The sequence below is a fragment of the Nelumbo lutea genome, chromosome 5, assembly GCF_056320005.1.
Source record: "Nelumbo lutea isolate HS-2025 chromosome 5, American lotus-T2T, whole genome shotgun sequence".
NCBI lineage: Eukaryota > Viridiplantae > Streptophyta > Magnoliopsida > Proteales > Nelumbonaceae > Nelumbo > Nelumbo lutea.
Genome location: NC_142688.1, coordinates 30,340,480 through 30,365,378, shown reverse-complemented (window position 1 = coordinate 30,365,378; position 24,899 = coordinate 30,340,480). Strand labels below are relative to the sequence as shown.

Here is a 24,899-nt window from a genome sequence, read left to right as displayed (position 1 = left end):
AGAGAATATTGAAAGAATCATCAACATCACAGTTTGGATGATTTCTTATTGGTGCATGGGATGCGACTAATGTTAGATGTAAAGCTTCATGTTTTGTAGGATAAGTGAAAAACCTCGGCCACAAGCTCTCAAGTAGGACCGGATGGGGCCCAATATCATAATGGAAAACACATACAAAGGGTCATAAGGGGATGTGTGGTTACCGGTTCATTCTCTTGCCATAAATTTTCCCATACTAGTACTCGCCGAGCTTCATCATGAGTGTTAATGGGTTGGGTGGGGGCAGGTATGCCTCGTTGATTGTTGGTTGAGTACACCTTTGATTAGGGGTGAATAAAAAAAAACTGAAATTTTGAACCGATCAAAAAAATTGATTGAAATCGGACCGAAAAATCAGTTAATTGATTCGGTTAGTTCAGTTTTGGTTCGGTGATTTTAAAAAACTGAAGGTAATGGTTCAGTTTTGGTTAACCAACTTAAAAAACCGGTGGGTGGTTAACTGAATCGACCATTATACATGTTTTTGTATATATTTATGTATATTATATATATTATATATTAATAAATACACATTTATAAATTTTTATTATATATTTATATATATATTTTATAATAAATATTATAAAGTCAAAAAAACCAAAAAACCGATGAACCGAATCGTTGGTTAACCGACTGGTTTTGGTTTGGCCAAAAAAAAGGCCCATGGTTCGGGTGGCACCCCTACCTTTGACCCAACTTTGCTAGAGAGTATTCGTTTTTGGCCCACTAGTGGCATATTGCTCTATCACATATTAAATGCAAGGTTTTAAAAAACTGAGCCGGACACAGAACCGTTATGGGAATCAGTTCTTGGGTTGAATGGTTTGACCATTTGGTTCGAATAGACGTCCTATTCTAACTTAAAAAATAAAGAATTAAAATAAAATAAACAAAGTAAAAAGGCTGAAAAGTATTGTTTAGGTTAACATGTTGATGGTTTGACCACCCGCGTCGTCAACCAAATCAACAGTCTTTGGCCAAAAAGCGGTTTTAGGGTAAAATAGAACCGGTTACCTAGCTAGTCTTGGGTCACCGGTTCAACCATTTGGTCCTGTTTTCAAAACCATATGTTAATGGGTGTTATTTAAGCTTGAGGAAAGCAATCTTATTGGAGTTCAAATGGGCTCCCAATAGGGATGGCAGTTTTCCCCATCCTCGCCAGGTACTTGGCCTCACCCTGACCATAAATATATATTATATATATCAAAATATATATTAAAATATTATTTATATTTTAAAGTAAAAATATTTTCAAAAAACATTGTTAATCTAATTTTTTCGGGAATTCAAGTCCCCATGGAGAACCTGTGTCCATCAATGATTGGGGCCATAGACGGGAAATATGACACCTGCCCCGTTGCCATTTCTATCTCTCCACATAGTGCCCCCACTTGTGCCCCACAGCCTATCCTCTCCAAGCATTAGGAACATTTCTCATGCTTGTCCCGGTCACAGTGAGTTGTTCCCAATTCACAAAAGAGATGAGTTCAAATCAGCCCCCCACAATGTCTCATAGCACATTCCCGCCATGTATTTGAAACCTCTCCCGATGATGTGATCATCATTTATAGTATAATCATCAAGAGATATTCCCAACACACAACAAGGATGTGCTGTGAGACATTGTGGGAGGCTGATTTGATCTCAAAGGGATGGCTGCGGGCACGCTTTGTTGGGAGCCCATCCCATCTCAACTTATTGTGGTTTATGTTAAAACTGGTAGGAAAGTTTCAATTGGAAGAGCATTCAATTTAAGAGATGTAATTGGAAGCTCGAAGATTTAGGAGTTGGGGCATAAAATTGTGTGGGTTGGGAAGATAAAGGATTAGCTAAATCTGATAGCTGTTTTACTAGCTGTGGTAGCAATCTTTTTGTCTGATTTGTGTTCCCAATTCACAGGGGATAGTGTGTTGTGGGTAGACGTGGGAAGGAGATCCAGACTCCAAAATGATTGGTTCCATAACCAGTGAAACTGCTATGGCGCTATCAAAGGTGAAAACTTCTGTAAAACATCCATACAAAATTATTCTGAATATTTTGCTCCATCAACTCTATATTCTCACTAGGGAACTAGTAGGACAAGCTAGGATTACAAGTGCAATTAAGATTAAACAATATTTCAACGTGGGTGGACTCAATCCAAACCAGCCCGACCTACGCTACCAACAAGAGGTTTTGCAAGATTTGGGCATATGCAAGGTTCAAATTATCAATATGATACGAGTTTTGGTCGTATCGTATCGGCATTTAAAAATGGCCGAAAGTTTTTTTTTTTCAAATTTTGGTTTGTTGGAAAGCTTTAGCATGCTTTTTATTATTAAAAAAACTGGGAGTCCAAAACCCCTGAAAACAGACGTTTTAGACTATATCATTTTCAAAAGATACAATATCATATCGATATTTTAAACCATGGGCATATGTTTGTTGAGATCAAGGTCAGCCTTAAAAAATGTTTGTGCTTGATCTTAACTTGGGTTGGGCTTGGATTGACGCATCGATCGCCCATAATCAAGCCCAACTTAACCTGATTCTATCTAACTTTTTGTAGGAGGGGTTGATTGGTTAAAGCTTGTTTGGTATTATGCCTTTTTTATATTTCTGATAATTTATTATCCTAAATGTTGGGACAATGTTATCATTGGGCCAGTAAAGGATTAGAAACAACTTTTCCAATACCCAATTTAAAATTGGATAAAAAGTGGTGATAAAGGTTGAGAGAGATGGGAGGATATATGGACATTTTTTTCTCAATCATTTTATGGTAGTTCCCTTGAGGAGCAGCTACCATTGAAATTAGTTGGTAATATTGAAGGGACCCCTTCTCTAGTAACTTACATTTTTTCCATTGTTGTTGGAAGTAGGGGTGTTAATGGACTAGTTTTGGGTTGGAAACCATCCAAATCAAAATCAATTTGGATGGATTGGATGAACCAATAAGACATTGAATTTAACCAGTCTAGATCTAATGGTCCAAATATTTATTAGATTGGATTAGACCTAATCCATCCGTTATGGATTTTTATTGAAGTGGGTCATATTGAACCAATATCTGGTCCATTGATAGAAGATAAGAATACAAATGTTAAATGGACCAGGTTCAAGTTGGAACCAATCTAAATTAAAACTAATTTGAACAGGTTGGATGGTCCGGACATTGAATTAGACCAGTCCAAAATATTCATCAGAATGGATTGAACCTAGTCCCTCTGTAATGAATTCATATTGAACCGGATCATATTGGACCAAATCCGGTTCAATTGACTCTATTGAGTATTAAAGCAACAAGTGGCAACTCTATTTCTCTTAGCAAAATGTCCCTCCTCCTACCATATCGCAAAATTTTCCATATAAAAACAAAAATTATATTACTATTCTTTTACCCTCCCCACTTCTTCTAAAACCGTTGCAACGGTAACTACAATTACCGCAATTCCCAGCAAAATCAAACGAAAAAGGTGACAAAAGTGTTCTCTTTTTTGCCACGCAAAAATATAATTATGTCGTTGGATTGGACCAGAAACGACATTCCAAAAAGTAAGTAGGGAGATAAGATGACAAAGCTCAAACTTGTCGATTTTAAATCCCAACAGTCGAAAATCTCAGCCATCCGATCTGAGAACTCTCATTCTCTTATATTTTGCGTCTTCACAAACAAACCTTCCACGAGAAACACGAAGTACGAATCATGCTGTCTCTGTAAGAGATCAGAAGAAAACAAAAAGTAAACAAATCCATTTCAACCGGAGCTGCAGCTCGTCCATCGACTTGTCTTGTGTTTCGTAACACCCTCTATACGGGTAGTAATGTATTTTTGAATGATCATAAAGGGTGTTTTATTAATTTTATCGAATAGCGTTAATTTAGGGACTGTTTGATAAATATTTTTTTTGAAAGATCTTCTGTAAAATTTGATAATCAAAAGATGATAAGAGTTTTTACATCGAGACCTTAATAGTTTGAAGATCATTTAATTAAAGTGCATTTATTTATATGTGTTTTCACGTGAATATGAATTGAAGAAATAAACAAAAAATTCAATTTGGAATTTTTCAAAAATAGCCTAAAATGAGTTTTTCACATTTTATTGGAATTGCGAAATCTTTTTCCAATCAAACGAGCAAATATCAAAACACAAACCACTGAATTTCTAAAATGTCCACAGCCCATACAAAAAAGATGCGAGCCTAATTTCAAAACGAGTTTGCTTCAGGGGTGAGGACAATTTGGTCCATTAACATTTCTGCACTGCATACGGAGGGTATACTCGCTAACTCGCAGTGAAGTTATACTTTTACCGACCCGACTCGACCCGACTCATGGAGTCATGGTCATGGTAAAAGGAGGGGGTACTTCAGTCATTTAGTTTCTTTACGAATTAAGTATTTTTCTAATCTTCCTTGTGGTCCGATTTTATTAACGAGACAATTACAGGCTTTGGCGGGATATAGCTTTTTATTTATTTTTAATTATTCTTTTGAGGACTGGTAATCTGGTATAGTGATAGTTCATCTTCGATAGCACTCTTCCGTCAATTCTTCAATGGCGATAACCATTGATCTCTTGATTGTTTGCTCGAAGAAGAAGAGCTCCAAGATGCAGCAATGAGCACTTTTGATCTGTCATTTCGACAGCGCCGAAGCTTCCTTTGACAGGTGCTTTGATTTTTTCTTGCAGTTTAAGCACCTGCAGATGCGAAATTAGGTGTAAGATAGCTCTACGTCGTCTTCTCTTAAATGTTTATTTATTACTTTGTTTGTTTGTTTTCGCTTTCGTTTTTTGGACTTCTTTTTTGGGTTTGAAATCAGTTTTGGTTCGAATTTACGGTTCGAACTGGTAAATTTACTGATTTCTCTGTACGACATTCTGCATTTGGAAGTTTCCGATGTGGAATCTGGTTACATTTGGGAATTTTGACATTTTTTTTCTGGAGCAATATACTACTTTTACTTTGTTTACTACTTTACTGGACTGTGTTTGCCAGATTAAGGGTGGCATTTTTCCTTTGGATTCTCTTTTCGCCATATTCCAGTCTCGAAAGTTACTTTGGTTTGGTTTTAGGGCTTGAATCAGAGAGATCTTCGGAGAGTTTTGTCGGATTTTCTCATCTCTAGGTAAGTTTATGTAGGAAATTTGAGATTTCTACTTTTATGACGGGAATGGTGTTGGTAGAAAGTTGTTTGCTGCATGTAGTTCGACTGTGGAGTTCATTTGTTTTTTTTTTACTGATTGGTTATGGAGCCAATAATTTATCTGATTTTGTTTGCTGAAGTTGCATTTATACTTGCATTTTGAAATTTCGAGGTTTTGGCACATAAATGGTTTCAGTTTCCACTGTTCTATACTGCTCAAGAAGCTGCATGCTGGATTTAGCTTGACCTATGATTTCCGATTACGTTCTGTTGCACTTTGGAAGACCTAATTCGAGTTGGCATCTTTTTCATTTGCATTTTGTTTGGTTTGGCACTTCCCGGCGTGAAATTTAGATCTGAGGTTTTGATAAATAGTAGTGCTGGTTTTATTGTTTAAGCAGTCGATTTCCTGATATAACTTTGGGATTTTGATGCAAATCTTTCTCCGAGACTCTGCGGTCCTAGATTTTGCCTAGCTTCGAGGGGTTTTTAGACTGTCCTTTTCATCACTCTCTCTTTCTCTCTGTTAGGTTTTTCGTTTTCATTTTTTTTTTTAAATTTTACATTTGATATCTTCTTTACATATTTGTGGATCATAAACCTGTGATTTAATTTTAAATGCAAAATTATTTGGGAGTACATTGTTCTTTCTTTATGCTTCTTCCTGTCCAACATCTAGCATAACTATTTTACCAATTTGTTCGGAAGGAGAAGTTCATATTAGTTTTTATTTCTTTCTTTTGATGTTTTTCCTTTATATGGGAACTCTCCTGAACTGGCATCAAATAGCATTTGAGGTACAGTGTCTGTACCAGGAAAGTGTCCATCCAAGTGGTTGTACTGTTACTATATAAAATTCTTCTGCATTCCTGCCTTTGGATGTTGCTTTTGCTCCAAAGCCTTCCTAACAGCTACCAATGTCATGATTTAACTGTGGTCGCTTTTGACTCAATTGGTTTTGTTCCATTTCTAACCCATCATGTTACTTTATCCCAATTGCTAATAATTTTATTTTTTAAGATCATATACTGATCTTTAAAAATGGTCTTGTAGAAATTTTAGAGGTCATGCCATTCCTTTTTAAATGGGGTTTCTGTATTAAGTAGTGGAAGTGTGGAACATGCACATCCTCTCTCCTGGTGTTGGAATCTGTCATCTTAATGTTCTCTCTCTCTCTTTTTTTTTAGTTGGCTTTTCTTGGAGCTGTTTTATAGTAAAACTTGGAGATATAATGTGAACTTTTGTGCTTTAACTTTGATTGAATGGGGCAGGGAAGTGAAGTTGGAATACTGATGGTTTTCTGTTGGTGATTGGTTAGTTGCTCAATAATGTCAAGGATTGCCAAGTGGAAGCTCGAGAAGACAAAAATAAAGGTGGTTTTCCGGTTGCAATTCCATGCTACACATGTAAGCATTTCTTTTCCATTTGGTGGTGCTAATTCTGGAATTTGGCAATATGGAGCTCTCAGCTCTGGATTGAGTATTAGTTTCCTATCTTGTGATTCTTCTGTGGAAGATATTATGGAACTGGGTGTTTTCTGTTTTCTGCCATCCATCTATTGTGTTGTCTCCAATGCAACATTAATTTCTTATTTGGCTATTGAACTCCTTATACTTTGTTTCTTTTATGGATTTATTAGACAGATAGATACTTGGAAATTTTTGCTATCCAGGCAAAAATTAATTTCCCTCTTTTTTGCATTTTCCTATTGTTATAATTCAGGTCTGCCTTAGAGTTCGGCCTGACTGAGTTCAGTTATGTAGAAGAAGAAAAAGTGATAAAGAAAGAGAGAGAGAGAGAAAGAGAGAAGAGAGAATTCTGGTTCGAACTGAAAGAGTCAACTTGACTTCTCCCAGTCGGCCAGTAAGTATTTATATTATTATTTAAACATGACTGAAAAGACCTATGTGCCCTTACTTAAGTTAAGAGCACATGTTTAAACACAACATTACAGATCAGTAACATCAATCAAGGTATAAAGACAGAAATACCCTTACGCTAACACTCCCTCTCAAGCTGGTGAGTATATATCATATACTCCCAGCTTGTTACATATGTAGTCCACTCTTCCCCAACTCAAGCCTTTTGTAAATAAGTCAGCCCACTGATTTCCTATATTAACATGTGTAGTGTCTAGCTCTCCATTCAGCACCTTCTCCCTCACAAAGTGACAGTCAACCTCAATGTGCTTGGTTCTTTCATGAAACACCGGATTAGAGGAGATATGAAATGCAGCCTGATTATCACAATAGAGCTTCATTAGAGTGTTAATGTTGTACCATACTTCCTGTAGAAGGTTCCTTAGCCACACTAATTCACAAGCGGTGTGCGCCATAGCCCTATATTCTGCTTCTGCACTGCTTCTTGCCACAACCGTCTGCTTCTTACTTTTCCATGTCACCGGGTTACCTCCCAGAAACGTGCAATAGCCTGTAGTAGACCGCCTATCAGACATAGAACCGGCCCAATCAGCATCAGAATACCCTTCTATTTCAAGTTTTCCCCCACTCTTGTATATCAGACCGCAACCCGGAGCCCCTTTTAGATACTTCACAATTCTCAGAACCGCATTCCAATGAGGAACCAGAGGTTTTTGCATGAATTGGCTTACCACACTAACTGCAAATGAGATGTCTGGTCTGGTAATGGTTAGGTAGTTCAGTTTGCCCACAAGTCGTTAGTATCTGCCAGGGTTTTCAAACACTTCACCCATATCACTGCTTAGCTTGGTATTTGTGTTCATCTGTGTTTTAGCTAGTTTGACACCCAACAAGCCTGTTTCTTCTAGCAAATCAAGCACATACTTCCTCTGGCACAGGTTAATCCCATACTTGGATCTCGCTACCTCTATCCCCTAGAAGTATTTCAGTTTACCCAGATCCTTTGTCTGAAAGTGATCCTGCAGATAAGTCTTTAGCCTGTCAATACCAATGTTATTTTTCCCAGTAATAACAATATCATCTACATACACCACCAACAGTATTTTTCCTCCCAAAGAGTCATGACTAAATACAGAATGGTCAACTTTGCACTGTTTTATGCCAAACTTCTTTACCACCTCACTGAACCTACCAAACCATGCTCGAGGAGACTGTTTAAGCCCACATATAGCCTTCCTTAGTTTGCACACCTTACCATCCTCCCCCTGAGCAACAAACCCTAGAGGACCATGTAGACCTCCTCGAGTAAGTCACCATGCAAAAATGCATTCTTGATATCAAGCTGATATAGTGGCCACTAATACATGGCTGCAAGAGAGATCGCAACACGAACTGACCCTATCTTAGCAACCGGTGAAAAGGTCTCTGTGTAGTCAATGCCATAGGTTTGGGAGTACCTTTTGGCAACTAATCGCGCTTTCAGGCGTTTAACACTACCATCAGGCAAATACTTAACCGTATAAACCCATTTACAACCAACAGCTTGCTTCCCAGGAGGAAGAGCAGTGAGGTCCCATGTATGATTATGATGAAGGGCTGAGAGTTCTTCTTCCATGGCACGACACCACCCTGGAGAGGCAAGGGCTTCCTGGACATCTTTAGGAACAATAACTGATGATAACAAGACAACAAACTAGCGATGGGAAGCGGAAAGGTGAGTAAGAGAAACATAATTAGAAATGGGATGAAGGGTGCAAGTACGTTTACCTTTCCGCAAAGCAATGGGTAGATCAATCTCAGATGCTAAGTGGGGGTCTGGTGTCGGATCCGTTGACGGAGATGTAGTCGGAGGAGTAGTAGCTGGTGCACATGGGCGATGTGTATACACATGATGGATAGGTGGGCGTTCAACAGGTGGTGGCACCGTAGGCAAGGATTTGGTCATGATTGGAACAAAGGGAGGAGGATCGACAACGGGAAGTGGAAGAGGAGGAGGTGATGAGGAGGAAGAAGCATCACTAGACCCTAAAAAGAATGGAGTAGACTCAAAGAAACTGACATCAACACACACAAAGGACCGTCGAGAACCAGGATGGTAACACCTATACCCTTTCTGGGTCCGAGAATAGCCAAGGAAGATGCACTTGAGAGAACGGGCATCAAACTTGTCGTTCCCGGGACCCAGATTATGGACAAAACAGACACACCCAAAAACTCTCGGCATAAGAGGGAACGGAAACAAAGTGGGAAACAAGACCTGAAACGGAGACTGATCATCAAGGATGAATGTGGGTAAAAAGAATGGAGTAGACTCAAAGAAACTGACATCAACACACACAAAGGACCGTCGAGAACCAGGATGGTAACACCTATACCCTTTCTGGGTCCGAGAATAGCCAAGGAAGATGCACTTGAGAGAACGGGCATCAAACTTGTCGTTCCCGGGACCCAGATTATGGACAAAACAGACACACCCAAAAACTCTCGGCATAAGAGGGAACGGAAACAAAGTGGGAAACAAGACCTGAAACGGAGATTGATCATCAAGGATGAATGTGGGTATTCGATTAATCAGAAAACAAGAGGTAAGCACTGCATCTCTCCAAAAAAGTTTGGGAACATGCATGTGATGCATTAGGGATCTTGGTGTTTCAAGGAGATGGCGATTCTTTCTCTTAGCCACCCCGTTTTGTTGTGGGGTGTAGGTACACGAGGTCTGATGTATAATGCCGTGTTGGTCCAGGTATTCCTGAAATGATGAGGATAAATATTTGCGGCCATTATCAGAACGAAAAACTTTGATGTGGGTACCAAGTTGGTTATGAATCTCAGCATAAAATTTTTGAAAAATGGTAAACAATTCACCTCTTTCTTTCATTAAATAGAGCCACGTCATCCTTGAAAAATCATCCACAAAAATGAAAAAATATCTGTATCCATTATATGACATTACTTTATAAGGACCCTAAACATCTGAATGAACTAAAGAAAAAGGACTCGACACACGGTTATCAACCCTAGAACTAAAGGGAACACGATGGTGTTTCCCAAACTGACACGACTCACAGTCTAAAACAGAAAGCTGACTCAAGGACGGAACCAAGGACTTCAAGACTTTGAGCGACGGATGACTAAATCGGCAGTGCCACTGGAGAGGAGAAAGAGATGATTGGAGAGCTATTGAAGTTCTACCACCACCACCATCAAGATAATACAGTCCACCTGCTTCATGCCCTCCACCGATCTTCATCCCCGCCTTGAGATCCTGAAATACACACATAGAAGAATAAAAGGTAATGGAGGAAAACACACCTGGAGTTCCAGTCATGTGATCGGAGGCTCCAGAGTCAATGATCCAGGGATTGGGTGTAGATGCTAGACAAGCCATACCTGAGTGAACAAAAGTCACTGTCTTCTGCTGTGATTGGGTAAACCTCTCATATTCATCACGAGGAACACTCACCATTTCCTTCATGGGACCATCTGTAGATGTAGGAGGCAACTGGTTAGATGAATGGTTCTCTTGTCTAAAGCTGGAACTTGAGTCACCGGTCGCGGCATGATTGGCCCAAGTTGAGGGAGGACCATGTAGATCGTAACAATAGTTGATGGTATGTCCATCCATACCACAATGAGTGCACTTTCTCGGGCTTGAGCTATGTCCTCTACCACGGCCTCCCCCTGAATCTCTGCTCCCAGTACGACCACCACCACGATTATGAGTAGACCCACCATTGCCACTTTGGCCATATGCAAAACCACTACCACCACCACGGCCAGACTGAGCTCCCCGAGCTCCACCTCTACCACCACGGCCTCTCGATGCAGCAAAGGCAGATCTGTCTGAGATATTAGAGTTCTCAGTAGATCCGATAGAAATCCTCCGAAGTCGAGCAAATACCTCTTCTAGGGACGGAAGAGCTGATCCCCCTAATATCTGAGCCCGTACTGGTTCATATTCAAACTTTAGTCCCACCAAAAATCTAGTCACATCAAGTTGCTCTCTCTGTTGTTGCTGAATCTTGACATCAGAAGTGAGATGATGATAGACATTCAACTCATTACGTATGTTCCTCATGTTGGCATAGTACTCCTCAAGACTCTGAGTGCCCTGTTGCAGATTAAAGTACTCTCGATAAAGGTGATAAAATCTGGTTGTATTGTCCTGCCCCGAATACAATTTCTTCGCATGGTCCCACACATCTTTGGCAATATCAAGGAACATGAAGTTCACACTAATCCTGAGTTCCATATTGTTCCACAACCATGTGATGATCTGAGCATCCTCTTGCTCCCAGTCTTCATATTCGTGAGAGTCAGATGAGGGTTTCTCCTCTCTGATGTGTTTTACCCTCTTCTTTACCTTCAGAAAGACTTCAACGGATTTAGCCCAAGGCACATAATTCTCTCCATTTAACTTAATGGAGGTCATCTGAACATTCAGGTAGTTTGTAGGCACCATCACACTAGGTTTATAATCATTATTGTCTCCCATTATGTTATCACCAATTTTGCACACTTGCTGAATTCTATTATCACTGAGATCTGCACACTACACACCACTAGGTCACACCTGTCACACTGATTGTAGCACTAATTGTTGCTGGAATGTGTGCTCTTTACACCACAAACCCTAGATCACACCTGTCACACTGATTTCAGCACTTGTTGTTGTTGAAAAGTGTGCTCACACCACAAACCCTACTCCTACAACTACCTGAAATCTCACCACTATATGATCATATCTCTTCATTCAAAATGCACAAAGAAACCAGCATAAACCCTAGCCCTTACTGGCCGAAACCCTAGCAAATGGTCTGAAACACACCTCCTATTTAATCCATAACAGATATCATGCACTGAAATCTCTTACCTTGTCGCTAAAGTAACACCCATGCGAGCAGGAGAGCAGTCCACACACAACAACCGCTTCACACACAACAGCCACTGCCCACACAGTTCGGCCCTCTATTCTTCCTCTACTAGGAGAGGACGATCTCAGAAATCACAGCAACCGACCACATACGACCTGACTGGAGGCATAGAGACCCCCAAGGGAAGAGGGCGATCACTCCTTTTCAGCCCTTTCCCTTATCTCCAATCGAACACAAAAAAAAGAGGAAAACCCTAGATAGGGTGCGCAGAGAATGAACCCTAGGCAAGCAGAAATCTAGGCAGATTTAACCTAGCTCTGATACCATGTTATAATTCAGGTCTGCCTTAGAGTTCGGCCTGATTGAGTTCAGTTATGTAGAAGAAGAAAAAGTGATTAAGAAAGAGAGAGAGAGAGAAAGAGAGAAGAGAGAATTTTGGTTCGAACTGAAAGAGTCAACTTGATTTCTCCCAGTCGGCCAGTAAGTATTTATATTATTATTAAAACATGACTGAAAAGACCTATGTGCCCTTACTTAAGTTAAGAGCACATGTTTCAACACAACATTACAGATCGGCAACATCAATCAAGGTATAAAGACAGAAATACCCCTACGCTAACACCTATCATTTCTGTTCTGGAGTGAAACTTATTGCCAATTTATAAAATTTCTGAGATGGATAAAGGATTGGTGCAAATGCATCTGTGCTTTCTCATGTAACCACTAGTTTAGGAAAGAGCCCTGCAAAATCAACTAGTTAATTACTTAATTTCCCCTACTTGAATGGGGTACTATTTTTTTGGTACCCACTATCATACCCGGATCTGCTGCCTGCTACCAAGCAAGGCTGCTAACATCACAGTTTTGTGTCCCCAACATGTGGGATATTTTAAAAGTCAACGTGCACAAATGCATGTGTCTTGTGTATCATGTTACTCTGATATGGCAAGGACAGTGCTGGATACCTTATCGGATATGAAGTTTACACTAAAAATTGAAGTATCTGACATGATATTTGATACTGTTACAGGTACCTGGTATCATAGCTTATGTATTGAGGATATATGAAAACAAAATGTGATGTTAGACCTTGTTTGTTCATGAACCCAGCTCCTATCCACATGGTAAACCTTGAAACAATTAGGCTGTTTTTTTATTTTTTTATTTTGGAGACTAAGTTAGGCTTGTTTTATAATTAAAGCCCCAATTTATCTAGAAGAATGCGATCTACACTAATATAACATTTTCAAAGTCTTTGTGATAGTTTTCTTATTTGAGTTAGAAGAATGCGATCTACACCAATATAACATTTTCAAAGTCTTTATGATAGTTTTCTTATTTGAGTCTTTATGGTAGTTTTCTTTATGATAGTTTTGTTTTAAAGGAGAAATCCTCCTATTTGAGGTCTTTGCTTTAATAAGTAATATAAGGCTAAGCACTTGGTCCTTATTTACTTGTACTATTCATTGGATAAACTTGAAATAACTAACATATTTGGGAGAAGATTCCATTGTTCCTGTTGTTTGCTAAGGCATAATATTTATTGATGAAGCTAAAGAAGGATTAAATGCAAAATTAGGTTTAGTGGTTTAAAATGTGTGCCTCAGCACAAAGGTAAGGCACATTTCAAGGTATGTCCTCACTTGAGCCTAGGTGTAGCCCCTTTGAAAAGGCGTGCACCTGATGCACCATGTGCCTTGACCCAAGCATGCACCTTTGCTTAGTTTTTTTTTTTTTTTTTTGTGTGTATATATACCAAAAAACAATTTTGTTGTGGTTTATCAACTTTGAAATTACCTTTCAGTACTATTTGTAGATTAGTAATGCTTTATTAACTTTTAAATAAACAACAACAAAGACTTTTCAAATACCTGATGCCTTAATTTGCATAGTGGCTCTCCTTTTTGCTAGTCTTTACTCATCCTTCTTATTACAAGACATTCTCCATCAAATAGCATTTGGTTCCTAATCCTAAAATATAATGAATTGCAATTAAAATCATAAAATATCTGTTTACATACAAGCCAAAAATTTAGGACCCTCTCATGGACTTATTTCAACTTGCCTTAAGGTGCCTTTTTGAAGGTGGAGGCTATCTCATAAAATTAGGAATGCAAGATGTTTGGGAGAGAAATAAATAGATTGAAAGTTTCACATGTTTGAATATGTTTTATATGTTATGTTTATGTTTTAACTTTATTCAATAGGCTTTTTTAAATGCCTTTTAAAATTCAAGTATGCATTTTTTTCTGAATTAATATTAATAGCATTTTTATTTTTTTATTTAAAATTATTGTGCATGCTTTGAAAAGGCATACACCTTCCCTTGTGCCTTGGGTTCCAAAAGCCCCTTGCCCTTTTAAAACACTTATGATGGAAATGGACAAATACCTTAAAAACTAGGGGCAATCATTCTTGGTCAAGCCCAACTAGCAAATTTCCGGGCCCACCTCTGAGGTTGCAGGCTGGCCCGCAATATAATATAATATACATAATATTTTTATATTGTAATATATCATAATATTAATATGTACACTTGGCTTTATATATATTATAACTATGTTTTATATATTTTATATGTTATATATATGCAAATATATTTTATTTTATATTAAATATTTTGTATAGAATATAAAAATTTTAACATATACATCTTTATGAGTTGGCACATGTGTCAACACATGAGTCAACTCAAGTATGAGCATTGTCTTCTTAGGCAAGGCCTCATCTATAAAAGGACAGACAAGCCAAGCCAAGCCGAGACTAGGAATTAAATGAGGCCCGTGCCTTATTTTTTGTGCCATAGGCTCAAAGCCTAGCCAAGCTCAGCCTAGCTTGGGCTTGTGCAATATTTTTTTCATGAATCATACATCATTTTGATTTAAAATTTTGTAAATAATTGAATTTTTATTATTAGATGCCATAGGCCCAAAGTCTGGCTTGGCTTGGCTGGGGTCTGTACAGACCCAGGCCCAAGCTTATATTTTAGGCCTCTGGGCCTAAGCTATAACCCTTATCATTAAGTGTGAAGCCTAGCCTGGCCCACGATCACCCTTATTAGAAACAAGAGGCTTTAAAATAAGTATGACCAAAACAGAATATATAAAATAAACAGAATATATGCAATGTGAATTTAATATAATAGGAGTGAAAGTCATGGTGCACTAGAATTGAATACCAAGAGATAATTGAATTTGACATCTTACATTTCCTTGGTTCACTAATCCATAATGGTGAAGAGGTTGATGAGCATGTCACCTATAGAATTTGTGTAGAATGGCTAAATTGGAGGGGTGCATCCGGAGTCTTATGTGATAGTAGAATACCACCTAAGCTAAAAGGACAGTTTTATAAAATGGTTGTGAGGCCCACAATGTTGTATTGAGTAGAATGTTGGGTGGCCAAGAAACAACGTGCCAAAAAATGAGTGTGGTAGGGAGATATCCTTGAGTAGATAGTGATGTTGATGGGAGGTGTGCTGCTTTCGTTCAACAAACTTGGTTTGAGAGCATTGTGCCTTAAGATTGCTGGAGTCAAGCCAGAGATGATACCAAGATCCTTTCATGTTCCACGCTGGAGGTCTATGGAACAGGGTGTGTGGGCGGCTTCGAAGTGAAAGCGATGCTCTGGTTTGGGAAGATGAAGGAGGGCGATGACATGGTAGGTCGGGTTACAAGCGGTGAGGTATGGGTATTGACCTCTCACAGGTGGGTAGTGACGTGGAGGCTGGAAAGAATGCGGGGAAGAAGTCGGGTGAGGCGCTTCAAATTCCAGAGTTGAATGCAGAAAGGGGAATAAATGAAGTTAATGAAGAAAGAGGCTCACATGAGGAAAGAAGATTGCATGGGGAAACATCATTGAAGGGGTTGAATCAGCGAGTGGCTGGGGTCCACCATATAAAGAGAAGGGGATCGAAAAGAGTTTAGCTGAACTGAATGGTCTGCCAGCGGCTCAAAAGGATAGATTGGCTAGGGTTACAAACTCACATGATTACCTTCTTAATCACTTGAAACTTAGGCCTTTGATAAATTCGAACGATGGGGTTCGCTCAAATTTAGCTGACATTCCTGCTGTGTCTCCCCTACTGTTACATGATGGACTTAGGGTTCAACGAGAATAGATGAACCCCTTCCAGGAGTTGATAGTGAGGTAAAGGAGCGCGATGCACGACAATCATTGGCTTTCTCTGAACAGGGTACTTGACTGAAGTTTTTTGTCCTGTTCAATTGAAAGGTCGAGTGAAGTCTACATAGATGATGAGTCCAATGGCAAAAAGGAGAACCCTTTTAGAAGGAAAGGAATCGACAAGAAAAAGTATCCTGGATCCATCAGACCAAATTTTAAAAGGAGTGAAGCGGCAAGAAGAAGGAATTTGACTGAGGCTAGAGAAAGATGGATTTGGGTGGTCGCCAGGTATCATAGTTGTCAAGGCGACACCTAGGCGACAAGGCGCCCTTGGAGGCTCGCCTCACCTAATCGCCATGCAGTTTTCTGTAATGTGTTATAAAAAACTTTTATATTCTTAATTTTTTGAGGTTATAATTATAAAATACATTAACTAAAATATTCATTTTGCGTGTTTATATACTAATTTCTTTTTATATTTTCTTATTTGTTAGGGCTTGGTCAACAAAATTATTGCTAAATACTGTATTAAGCCCTCAAAGACTTCAAAACCTGAACCAATAAGTAAGGAAGAACATAAAATGTTGTCCAATCAACACATTTCATCTTTTTCTTTACTAATTTTGTGTGTTTATATACGAATTTCTTCTTCTTCTTCTTCTTCTTCTTCTTCTTCCACCCTTTCTTTTATTCTTTTCCTATAACAGAAATAGGGGTTCAGCCCCTATATTTTTTTAATTTTCTTTTCTTTCTTCTTGTTCTTTTCATGAATATGTTGGAATATGTTGATTTTCTATACTTCAACATGAAGTTTATACTTTTCTTGTAAAAATTATGGATATTTATTAAGGAAATATGATTATGAAGCGACTAGGTGACAAGGTGCCCCTTTGTTGCCTAGCCTCACCTTGGCTCCTTGAAAACTATGCCTGGTATGACAAAAAAGGTAGGAAGAGGATTGTAGGTGGACCATGAGAGGCTCTCAATGACTACTTCTCTTCTTTTGTAATGGTGATGCAGGGTTTTTGTCTCAGGTTAATAGGGATCTTGAAGGGACCCAAGGTTTCTCCAAATCTGTGATTACAGGTTTGGTGCCCCTAGTGTTTGGGGGTGAAGTAGGAAAACCAGATCCGAAGTTTTCAGAAGATCTGGCCTCAGCGGAAGCAGAGAGGACAGAAGGGAGGGATGAGGCAGTTCGGAGGAGAGATAACACCAATGTCGAACTTGAAAGTGAAGGTGTGGTTGGAGGAAAGGGAGTTTCAAATGGTGAGGAACTCCCTAAAGGGCAGGGTGCCAACTATGTTGAGGATCATTTGCACTTTAAAGAAATAAGGGTTGGTAGGCTGGGTATTGACTTAGGCCGAAAGAGCAAACTTGAGGAAGAGGAGGAACAGACCAATGGGATAATTAACAAGAAATTAAGTAATTTGAGAAACCATAACATTGTACATGTGACAAAGACTTTTTCTAGGCTCAAAATCGGCCTAGTGGGGGCAGGACCTAAAAAAATACAAATGGGTGTATAGAAGGTGTAGAGAGACTGGGCTGAATGGGCCCTACCCCATTATTATCTTATTGATTAGTTCTTTCTTGTTATTTGTTCTTAATGGACCTTTAATTCTTTTTTATGTTTTCTAAGTATGCTGATGAGGTGAATGCCCACTTAAGGGCAGACTTGTAATTTATGTAATCTAAGTAAGATTAATAAAAGATTAGAGTGGAGAAAGAGGAGACTATCGAACTCCTTCTTTTTCCCTTCTTCTTCATTCTTCCTTCTTCTTCTTGCTGTCTTCTTCTTCTTCTTCTTCTTCTTCTCTTCCTCTTTTGCTATAATCTGAAATATTTTACTATTTTTTATTGGTCTGAATCACATCTGAAGGAAAAGAGTGAGGGGCAAGGGATATCAGGTTCAGACCATGGGGAGGCAACGAAGCAAGTTCAGGCTTCGACTCCCCATTCAACGAAGGAACATCAGGAGAATGAGTTAAGAGGTATTGTAATTGACCCTGGTGAGAACAAGTTGCAGAAGGGCAGTGATACTATCGACAGAATCAGGTGATGAATCTCTTCAGAAATTAGTGGATAGAGAGGTTACAATTGGGAAAAGCCTGGGTCTGTTTCCTGGGCTGGGGAGGAGTTTGCTAGGAAAACCTTCGAGGAATTTGAGAAAAGAAAAAAGGAAGAGTTATTGAAGAAAAAATTACTTTTGAAAGGAAGCAAGGTCTGGGATGAGAATGTCTCAGACCAGGAGGATGATGTTCTCACGAATTTAGACTGAAGGGTGTTGTTTCAGGAAGTGGTCTTGATTGGGTCTGCTGTCGGGCTAATGTTTTTGTTTTCTTTGGGGATTTGGTTTGGGCTGGTTTTGGGTTTTGTCTTGGGTTGGATGGGTATTCAAGCCTGTAAGCTGTTGGGTATTTGGTTCATTTTGTGGGTTTGGGGATGGTATTGCTTTTGGTGATATCTTATCATTTCTGATGTATTTCCTTTTCTTTTTAATATATATTTTTTCTTTATTCTTCAAAAAAAAAAAGAGTGGTAGAAATGTGAACATTGAAATGGATTAGTGGGAAAGCTAAAACGGACTCGGTCAGAAATGTGCTTATTCAAAGGAACCTAGGAGTGGCTCCAATAGGTGATAAAATGAAGTAGACTAAGATGGTTTGCTTACTTTGGTTGCATACAGAGAAAAGCTATTCAATAATTGAAAGGGCTAGAAGAGCTGGGGCACACCAAAAGGATGGTTGCAGAACACACCTGTAATAAATCTGAAAATAAAATAAAAGTAGAAAGAGAAGAAAGAGAAGAAAGAGAAGAAGAGTTTCATCAGAAGCTTAGAAAGAAAATGAGAGAATGGAAGAGAAGAGAAAGAGAGTTGTTTGATCTCCTCTCTTTGTCTCTCTGATTTAATTTATATATGCTGAAATAAAACATATGTAAAGTTACAAGAATGCCCTTAGTTGGGCAGCTGACTTAAAGCACAAAACAAGAAATAAAAAATTAGGCCCATAAATAACTAAAGAAGGGCCACTTCAGCAGAAATAAAGCTACTTAAATAAAAGAAAACTAAGGCCTGTTTGGCCCAATCTCTCTACAAGGACTTTTTTTTTTGAGAAGGGACCAAAAAGGATGTGGGTTAAAGTAGTAAGAAATGATTTAAAGGCTCGAATTTAACAATACGTATTGGAACTAAACAGAAATGAAATGTCAGAACATGATTCATGTGGCTGACCCTATATGATTGGGACAACGCTTAGAGGATGGTGATGATGCTGGAAAAGCTATCACCAATCAACCAGTATCATAAAAGTGGTAACCAATTGTTATGGGCCCGTGAATAGGATCTTGTCACAGGTTGGTCCACGGGGAAAACCTCCTGTTTTCCCTTGTTCCTCCCTTTTCTTGATGAACCTATCTTGGCGCCTTAATGGTGATTTGTCCAAGAGATCACCTAACTCTCCTTGCTCTTTTTCTTGACTGAAATTTTCGATGCCTTTATTCAATATTCTCAGCTCCTTAAATAGGAGATTACAAGAGATAAGAGTCCTACTTTTAGGAAGACTCCTTGCTAATTAGGAAGACTCCCTACTAATCTATCCTACTGAACTGATAAGATAAGATAAGACTCCCTACTAATCCATACTACTGAACTGATAAGATAAGAACACTGAATAGATAAGACTCCTACTAATCTCTGCTATTGAAGGCAAATAAGGTAAGAATACTGAATAGATAAGATAGGATGAGAACACTAAATTGCTGCTGCTGAGAACACTAAATTACTGCTGCTGCTGCTGCTGCTGCTGCCGGCGCCCACATCACCAATCAGTTAGTTTTCATCAAAATTCATGGAAGGGCTTTGATTAGTCAAAGCTCTTCCGTTATCATACCTTTCTGGCATCATAGATTTCCACATATATTATTAAGCCCTTCTGGACTTTATTTCTTGTTGGGTTCTAAAAGTTCAGAAATCTTTATATATTCAACTAATCTTCTTTGAACTTTCAAAGTTCAAGTTAGAATAGCTTTATAACTAATTATGACTTAGTGTAATAAGCAGTTACAACACTGCAAGGTTGGCCAACTCCTTAGCAGGTAGATTGGCAAAATCAGGGGTCAACAGGAATTGAATGTTTTCAGGTACTGTATCAAATGAGGGATTTTGTAAAATAAGGGGTATTAGCTGAGGCTTGATTCAAAAGGAGTGCAAGGCATTTAACCATTGTAATTTCCTCAACTCCACTTAATAAAACTGTTCCTGCTGTTATCAATAAAAAGGTTCTATTCTTAAGGTTCTATCTTTATCTGAATTTGTTGTCATCTGCCAAGGGAGCAGAGAAAGCTTTTGTGCCAGAATGCTGAACCATGACATTTTGTGGGTAATTGAGATGGTTTAACTTAAGCAAGGTAAATCTGTAGAAGGAGCTCGTCTGTCAGCCCAAGACAACTGGATTTGATCAGCCTAAAGAGAATCATACCCACTTCGTGAATTGCCATTTTTGTACTCAAGACAAATTCAAAGTTCCACAGGATTGCATGGTTGAGTTCTTTTGCACGAGTTACTGACTTCTTGGCCTTTGCAACATTGTCCTTTTTAAAATATTTCTACATGAATGATGCAGTTACTCTAGTTCCATAAATTGAGTGGTTTGAAATTTAGATCCTTTTTCTTCAATGAGGAGCCATTCTGTCGTTAACTAGTGGAGTAGTGGTTTTTTACGCTAGGTCATCATCAGTTAGTGTATACTTCTTTTCTTTCACCCTTTTTTTGGCATTTACCATGCTATTTCTTAATAATTGAGGTCTTATTTCAACTGTAACTGGCCTAAGATTCATCCTTAAAACCCAATTCTCTATATCTAAATCTATCTCTTCCTCTCAAGTCTTAATGATTTATTTATAGTCAAACGAATTGGTCCATAAACCCTAGGTTTTCCTCTGCTTAAGATTTTTGCATCCTTATTGTTACATACCCCTTCGCATCCTATCCTGTTATGGGTTCTATTTCTGACCATTAAGAAGTGATCTGTTACATGTTGAAGGGGCAAGAAGAGCTAGGGGCTGAAGCCACAGAACCAGAAAGGACATGGGTTGAAGTAGTGAGAACTGATTTGAGAACCCATAATTTAACATTGGATATGGCACCGAACAGAATGGAATGGCAGAACAGGATTATAGGATTCCTGTAGCTGACCCCATATAGCTGGGACAAGGCATAGATGATGATAATAATATTCTCTTGCCTACATAACAATTGCCCAATGGCTATCTTATAACACAAATAGTCAGGGATTAAGTTCTAGAAATAACTGGTCATGGTATCTTAAACTACTATTACTTGTATATATATCTGTAGTGCCTGGGCTTTTGGAGTGTGTCAATGAAAATATGATCATGGACGAAAGACCTTGTAACAAAGAACGTGTATCTGTTATTTTTATTATGGGTATATGGATAAACAAGAGTGGATTTACAACGTAGGATTCTGAAGAGCCACCCCTTTACCACATCAATTATACAATGAAGCCCAAAAATGTTGTTCCCTAAATACCCCTTGTTTGGCCAAGGTACCAGCTAAACTGTTTGCTTATCTATTAATCTATCTGAAAGTGGCCTCTTCCATTCTTGCTAATTATCTGATTTCTCTCATAGCTTGCTGTATATGCAATTCCCTTGATTATAATTCATCCAGATCCAGCCCACGTTCAGCATGGAATCCCCTTCAACATCCAGCCCAAAACCATATATTTCATTGTGAGCTAATAAATATCATTGTCATGATACACTTTCTAAAAGTTCAGGAATGATGTCATGTCCCTAACTGCATATATTCAGCAATCTTGGGAAAAATAATGTTTTATCCATACATGCAACCTTTTATCTCTCCAATGACTGCAAGAAACCTTTGATGTCTTTTTTATCCTGTTCAGGTTCCACAGACTGGATGGGATAAATTGTTTATATCTTTCATCCCTGCTGATTCGGGAAAGGTGACAGCAAAAACAAACAAAGCAAATGTGAGAAACGGCACTTGCAAATGGGCAGACCCCATTTATGAGACCACAAGACTTCTCCATGATGCCAGAACCAAACAGTATGATGAAAAGCTGTATAAGCTTGTTGTGGCTATGGTATAGTCCTTCGAACTACTGCATTTCTTTCTTAATTGTGTAATGACTTGACTGTAATGCAAATTATTTCTATACCTCTAATTTATGTTTTTCTCTTTCTTGCTGTTCATGCTACAATTGAAAATATCAGTATATTTGGTGTTCCCTAGCTGATACGAACAATTATATTGGCATGAATTTCATTGATTTCAGGGTTCTTCTCGATCTAGCCTCCTTGGTGAGGCTTACATCAACCTTGCTGATTATGCAGATGCATCAAAGCCTTATGCTGTTGCACTGCCTCTTCAAGGATGCAGCTCTGGAACTATGCTACATGTGAGTCTTACTCTGTTTCCTAGATATTTCATGGTGACAATATACTTTCATGGTTTGTTGATTTAATCCTCTTTATGATAATCATATACTTACAAGGGATTCAACTTGCATATGGTTTCAACAAGGTGAGTCTTGTGTTTTAGTTCTGTTTGCATATCAATAAAAGGAAAAAGAAAAGAATTCCACCTTAGATTTTTCTTCATTTGTTCATTTTTCTATTTTCATATTTAACTTTAGCTGAGATTTTTAGCTATTTCTAATAGGATAATCATAATTTCCCCTGATCCATGGTTTGGTGATTTACTATTTGATTCCAGGTCACAGTCCAGCTGCTTACTTCTAAAACTGGGTTCAGGTACTTTATAAAACCTTATCAATTACATGTTTATTATTATTATGTAAACCAACTTATCTTGGGTCTGATCGGTCCTCAGAGAATTTGAGCAGCAGAGGGAGCTAAGAGAGAAGGGGCTGCAAATAACTGGCAATCAGAACATTCATGATGAGAATGCTGAAAAATTACCAGCATCTGCAGAGATGGTCAATGACCAAACAGACAAGGTTTATTACTGCCTATATGCCCTAGTTCTCTGGCTCTCTGTAATTTTTCTCATGATAGATGGTTACCTTTTATCTACAAGATGAAATTGAAAATGTTACACATGTTTTTGGCAACTTTTTTCCCTTGCACATCAAAAAGTTCTGAATGATATATATTTTTTGATTGTTAATGTGGAAACTTTATTGTTAAATAACAAAAGATTGCTACGTGCAATGAGGATTGGCCCCTTTTGTTAAGTTAGCTGTTAGCTATCACTAACTGACTTCGTACTTGTAGTTGTAGTCTTACATGCAACATTAAGTGATGCCCACTTACAAAAAAAAAAAAAATGATACCCCCCAATACAAATTTTCCCTGTTTAACCCTCGCCTTGCTACTGAACCAACATGCTGCTAATCTATGGATCTAAAGATAAGTATCTATTAGTTCCCTTGCTGGATGTTTTATTTCTCTCAATGTGTCTATGTTGCCAATTTTGTTGGCTGTCATTTTCAGCCATCACACCACTTTTGAGTTCCCTTCCACCTTGAAAACCTCAATTTTTAATATTCGTCAAGCAAATAAAAATTGAGTCCCCTTCTGCAAGGGTGGTCCCTCAAGGGTTTGAATACTAGGGGCAAACTGCTTTGGAGGATTTTTCCTTCTGCTATCCTATGGCTATGGGCTCTTTGGAAGGAAAGAAACAGCTGAATATTATTCTGATGTAATTTCAGTTAGAAACAAGGTTGTAGGCTTTTTGTGTTCCTAGTTAAGTGTACAAAGGGCATTCATGGGTGTCCAGCTTTTCTCTTTTTTGCAAGCTAGACCTTTCTTTCATTGAATCTTTTTGTATATTCCCAATGTACAGGCTCTCATTGTACATGGGATGATGTTTTTCGATTTCTCTCATATTTTAATACAATACAATACAATACATGTTTCAAAAAAAAAAAAAAATCGAGTCCCCTAGGAGCTGTTCAACCTAAAAGCTTAAACTGTTGGGTGGGGTCCCTAAATAGGTTTTTATTCCTCTAGCATGCCCCCTCACATGAAAGCCTATTGGGCTTGAAGCGTGGAAAAGCACAGATCCACCCATACCTTGTCCTCAAATTTAATTAATTATAACGGGGGCAGCGGGGATTGAACACTAGACCATTTGGTGAAACAGGCTTTGATACCATCTCAAGGAACCATTCAACCTAAAAGCTTAAACTGTTAGGTGAGGTCCCTGCGTAGGTTTTTATTCCTCTAACACAGTCCAAGAGAAGAAGTAGAATAAGCAAAAAGACAGAAAGAGAAGGGTGGGGGAGCCCTTGTTTCAGACTAAGGAAGACAAAACAGAAAAAGGCTAAGAGGAGTAGTAGGAGGAGGCTAGTTCATATCAAATAAAAAAGAATGATAAAGTGCAGCAGGGTGTAATCTAAGAAATAAGGACTAACCAACTATAAAATAAAAATTGGTCTGTAGCTCTTGCAAACATTGATTGGCTATTAAAAATTGGTTTGTGATTTGTCTACCTTGGCTAAATACTCCTTAATTTTGTGAGATTAATGATGGGAGTACCTTTTTAATTTGAGTTGCCAATTACTTTAGAGACTTCCAATCAAGTTAATTGGTCCAAAATATCTAGGGTGACAAGCCTCACCTATTTTTTTTTTCTCATATCAAGCTATGATTGTGGCATTCATCCCTGGGTTGATTCGTCTTATCATATAGAACTCCTCAAAATCCTCCATTTTTATTTTCTTGATGAACATTAAGATAGCTACTCATAAAAAAAGAACATTAAGATACCTCTATTTAGCTGTCCTCTCTTTATTGATAAACACTTAATTCATAGCATGTTGTGACTCCAATTACTTTTT

General features: G+C 38.4%; 1 protein-coding gene across 11 annotated transcripts in view; it reads left to right on the top strand.

Moving 5' to 3' along the window:
* Positions 1-4,478: 4,478 nt before the first annotated feature.
* The window catches only part of LOC148851388 (uncharacterized), a 43,092-nt gene continuing 22,671 nt past the window's right edge, over positions 4,479-24,899 (top strand). For 5 of the 11 annotated variants that reach the window (XR_016099301.1, XR_016099302.1, XR_016099300.1 and 2 more), the window contains exons 1-6: positions 4,815-5,150; positions 6,487-6,574; positions 21,978-22,178; positions 22,371-22,493; positions 22,811-22,848; positions 22,928-23,054. Coding sequence is in view for 7 of the 11 variants with exons in the window: in XM_088944947.1 (XP_088801073.1) it covers positions 6,497-6,574; positions 21,978-22,178; positions 22,371-22,493; positions 22,811-22,848; positions 22,928-23,054 (567 nt within the window). In the remaining 4 variants the exon portion in view is untranslated. Of the gene's footprint in view, positions 4,743-4,814; positions 5,151-5,355; positions 5,464-6,486; positions 6,575-21,977; positions 22,179-22,370; positions 22,494-22,810; positions 22,849-22,927; positions 23,055-24,899 lie in introns of those variants that run through there. The other 6 variants (XM_088944940.1, XM_088944944.1, XM_088944943.1 and 3 more) reach the window with 6 other exon arrangements.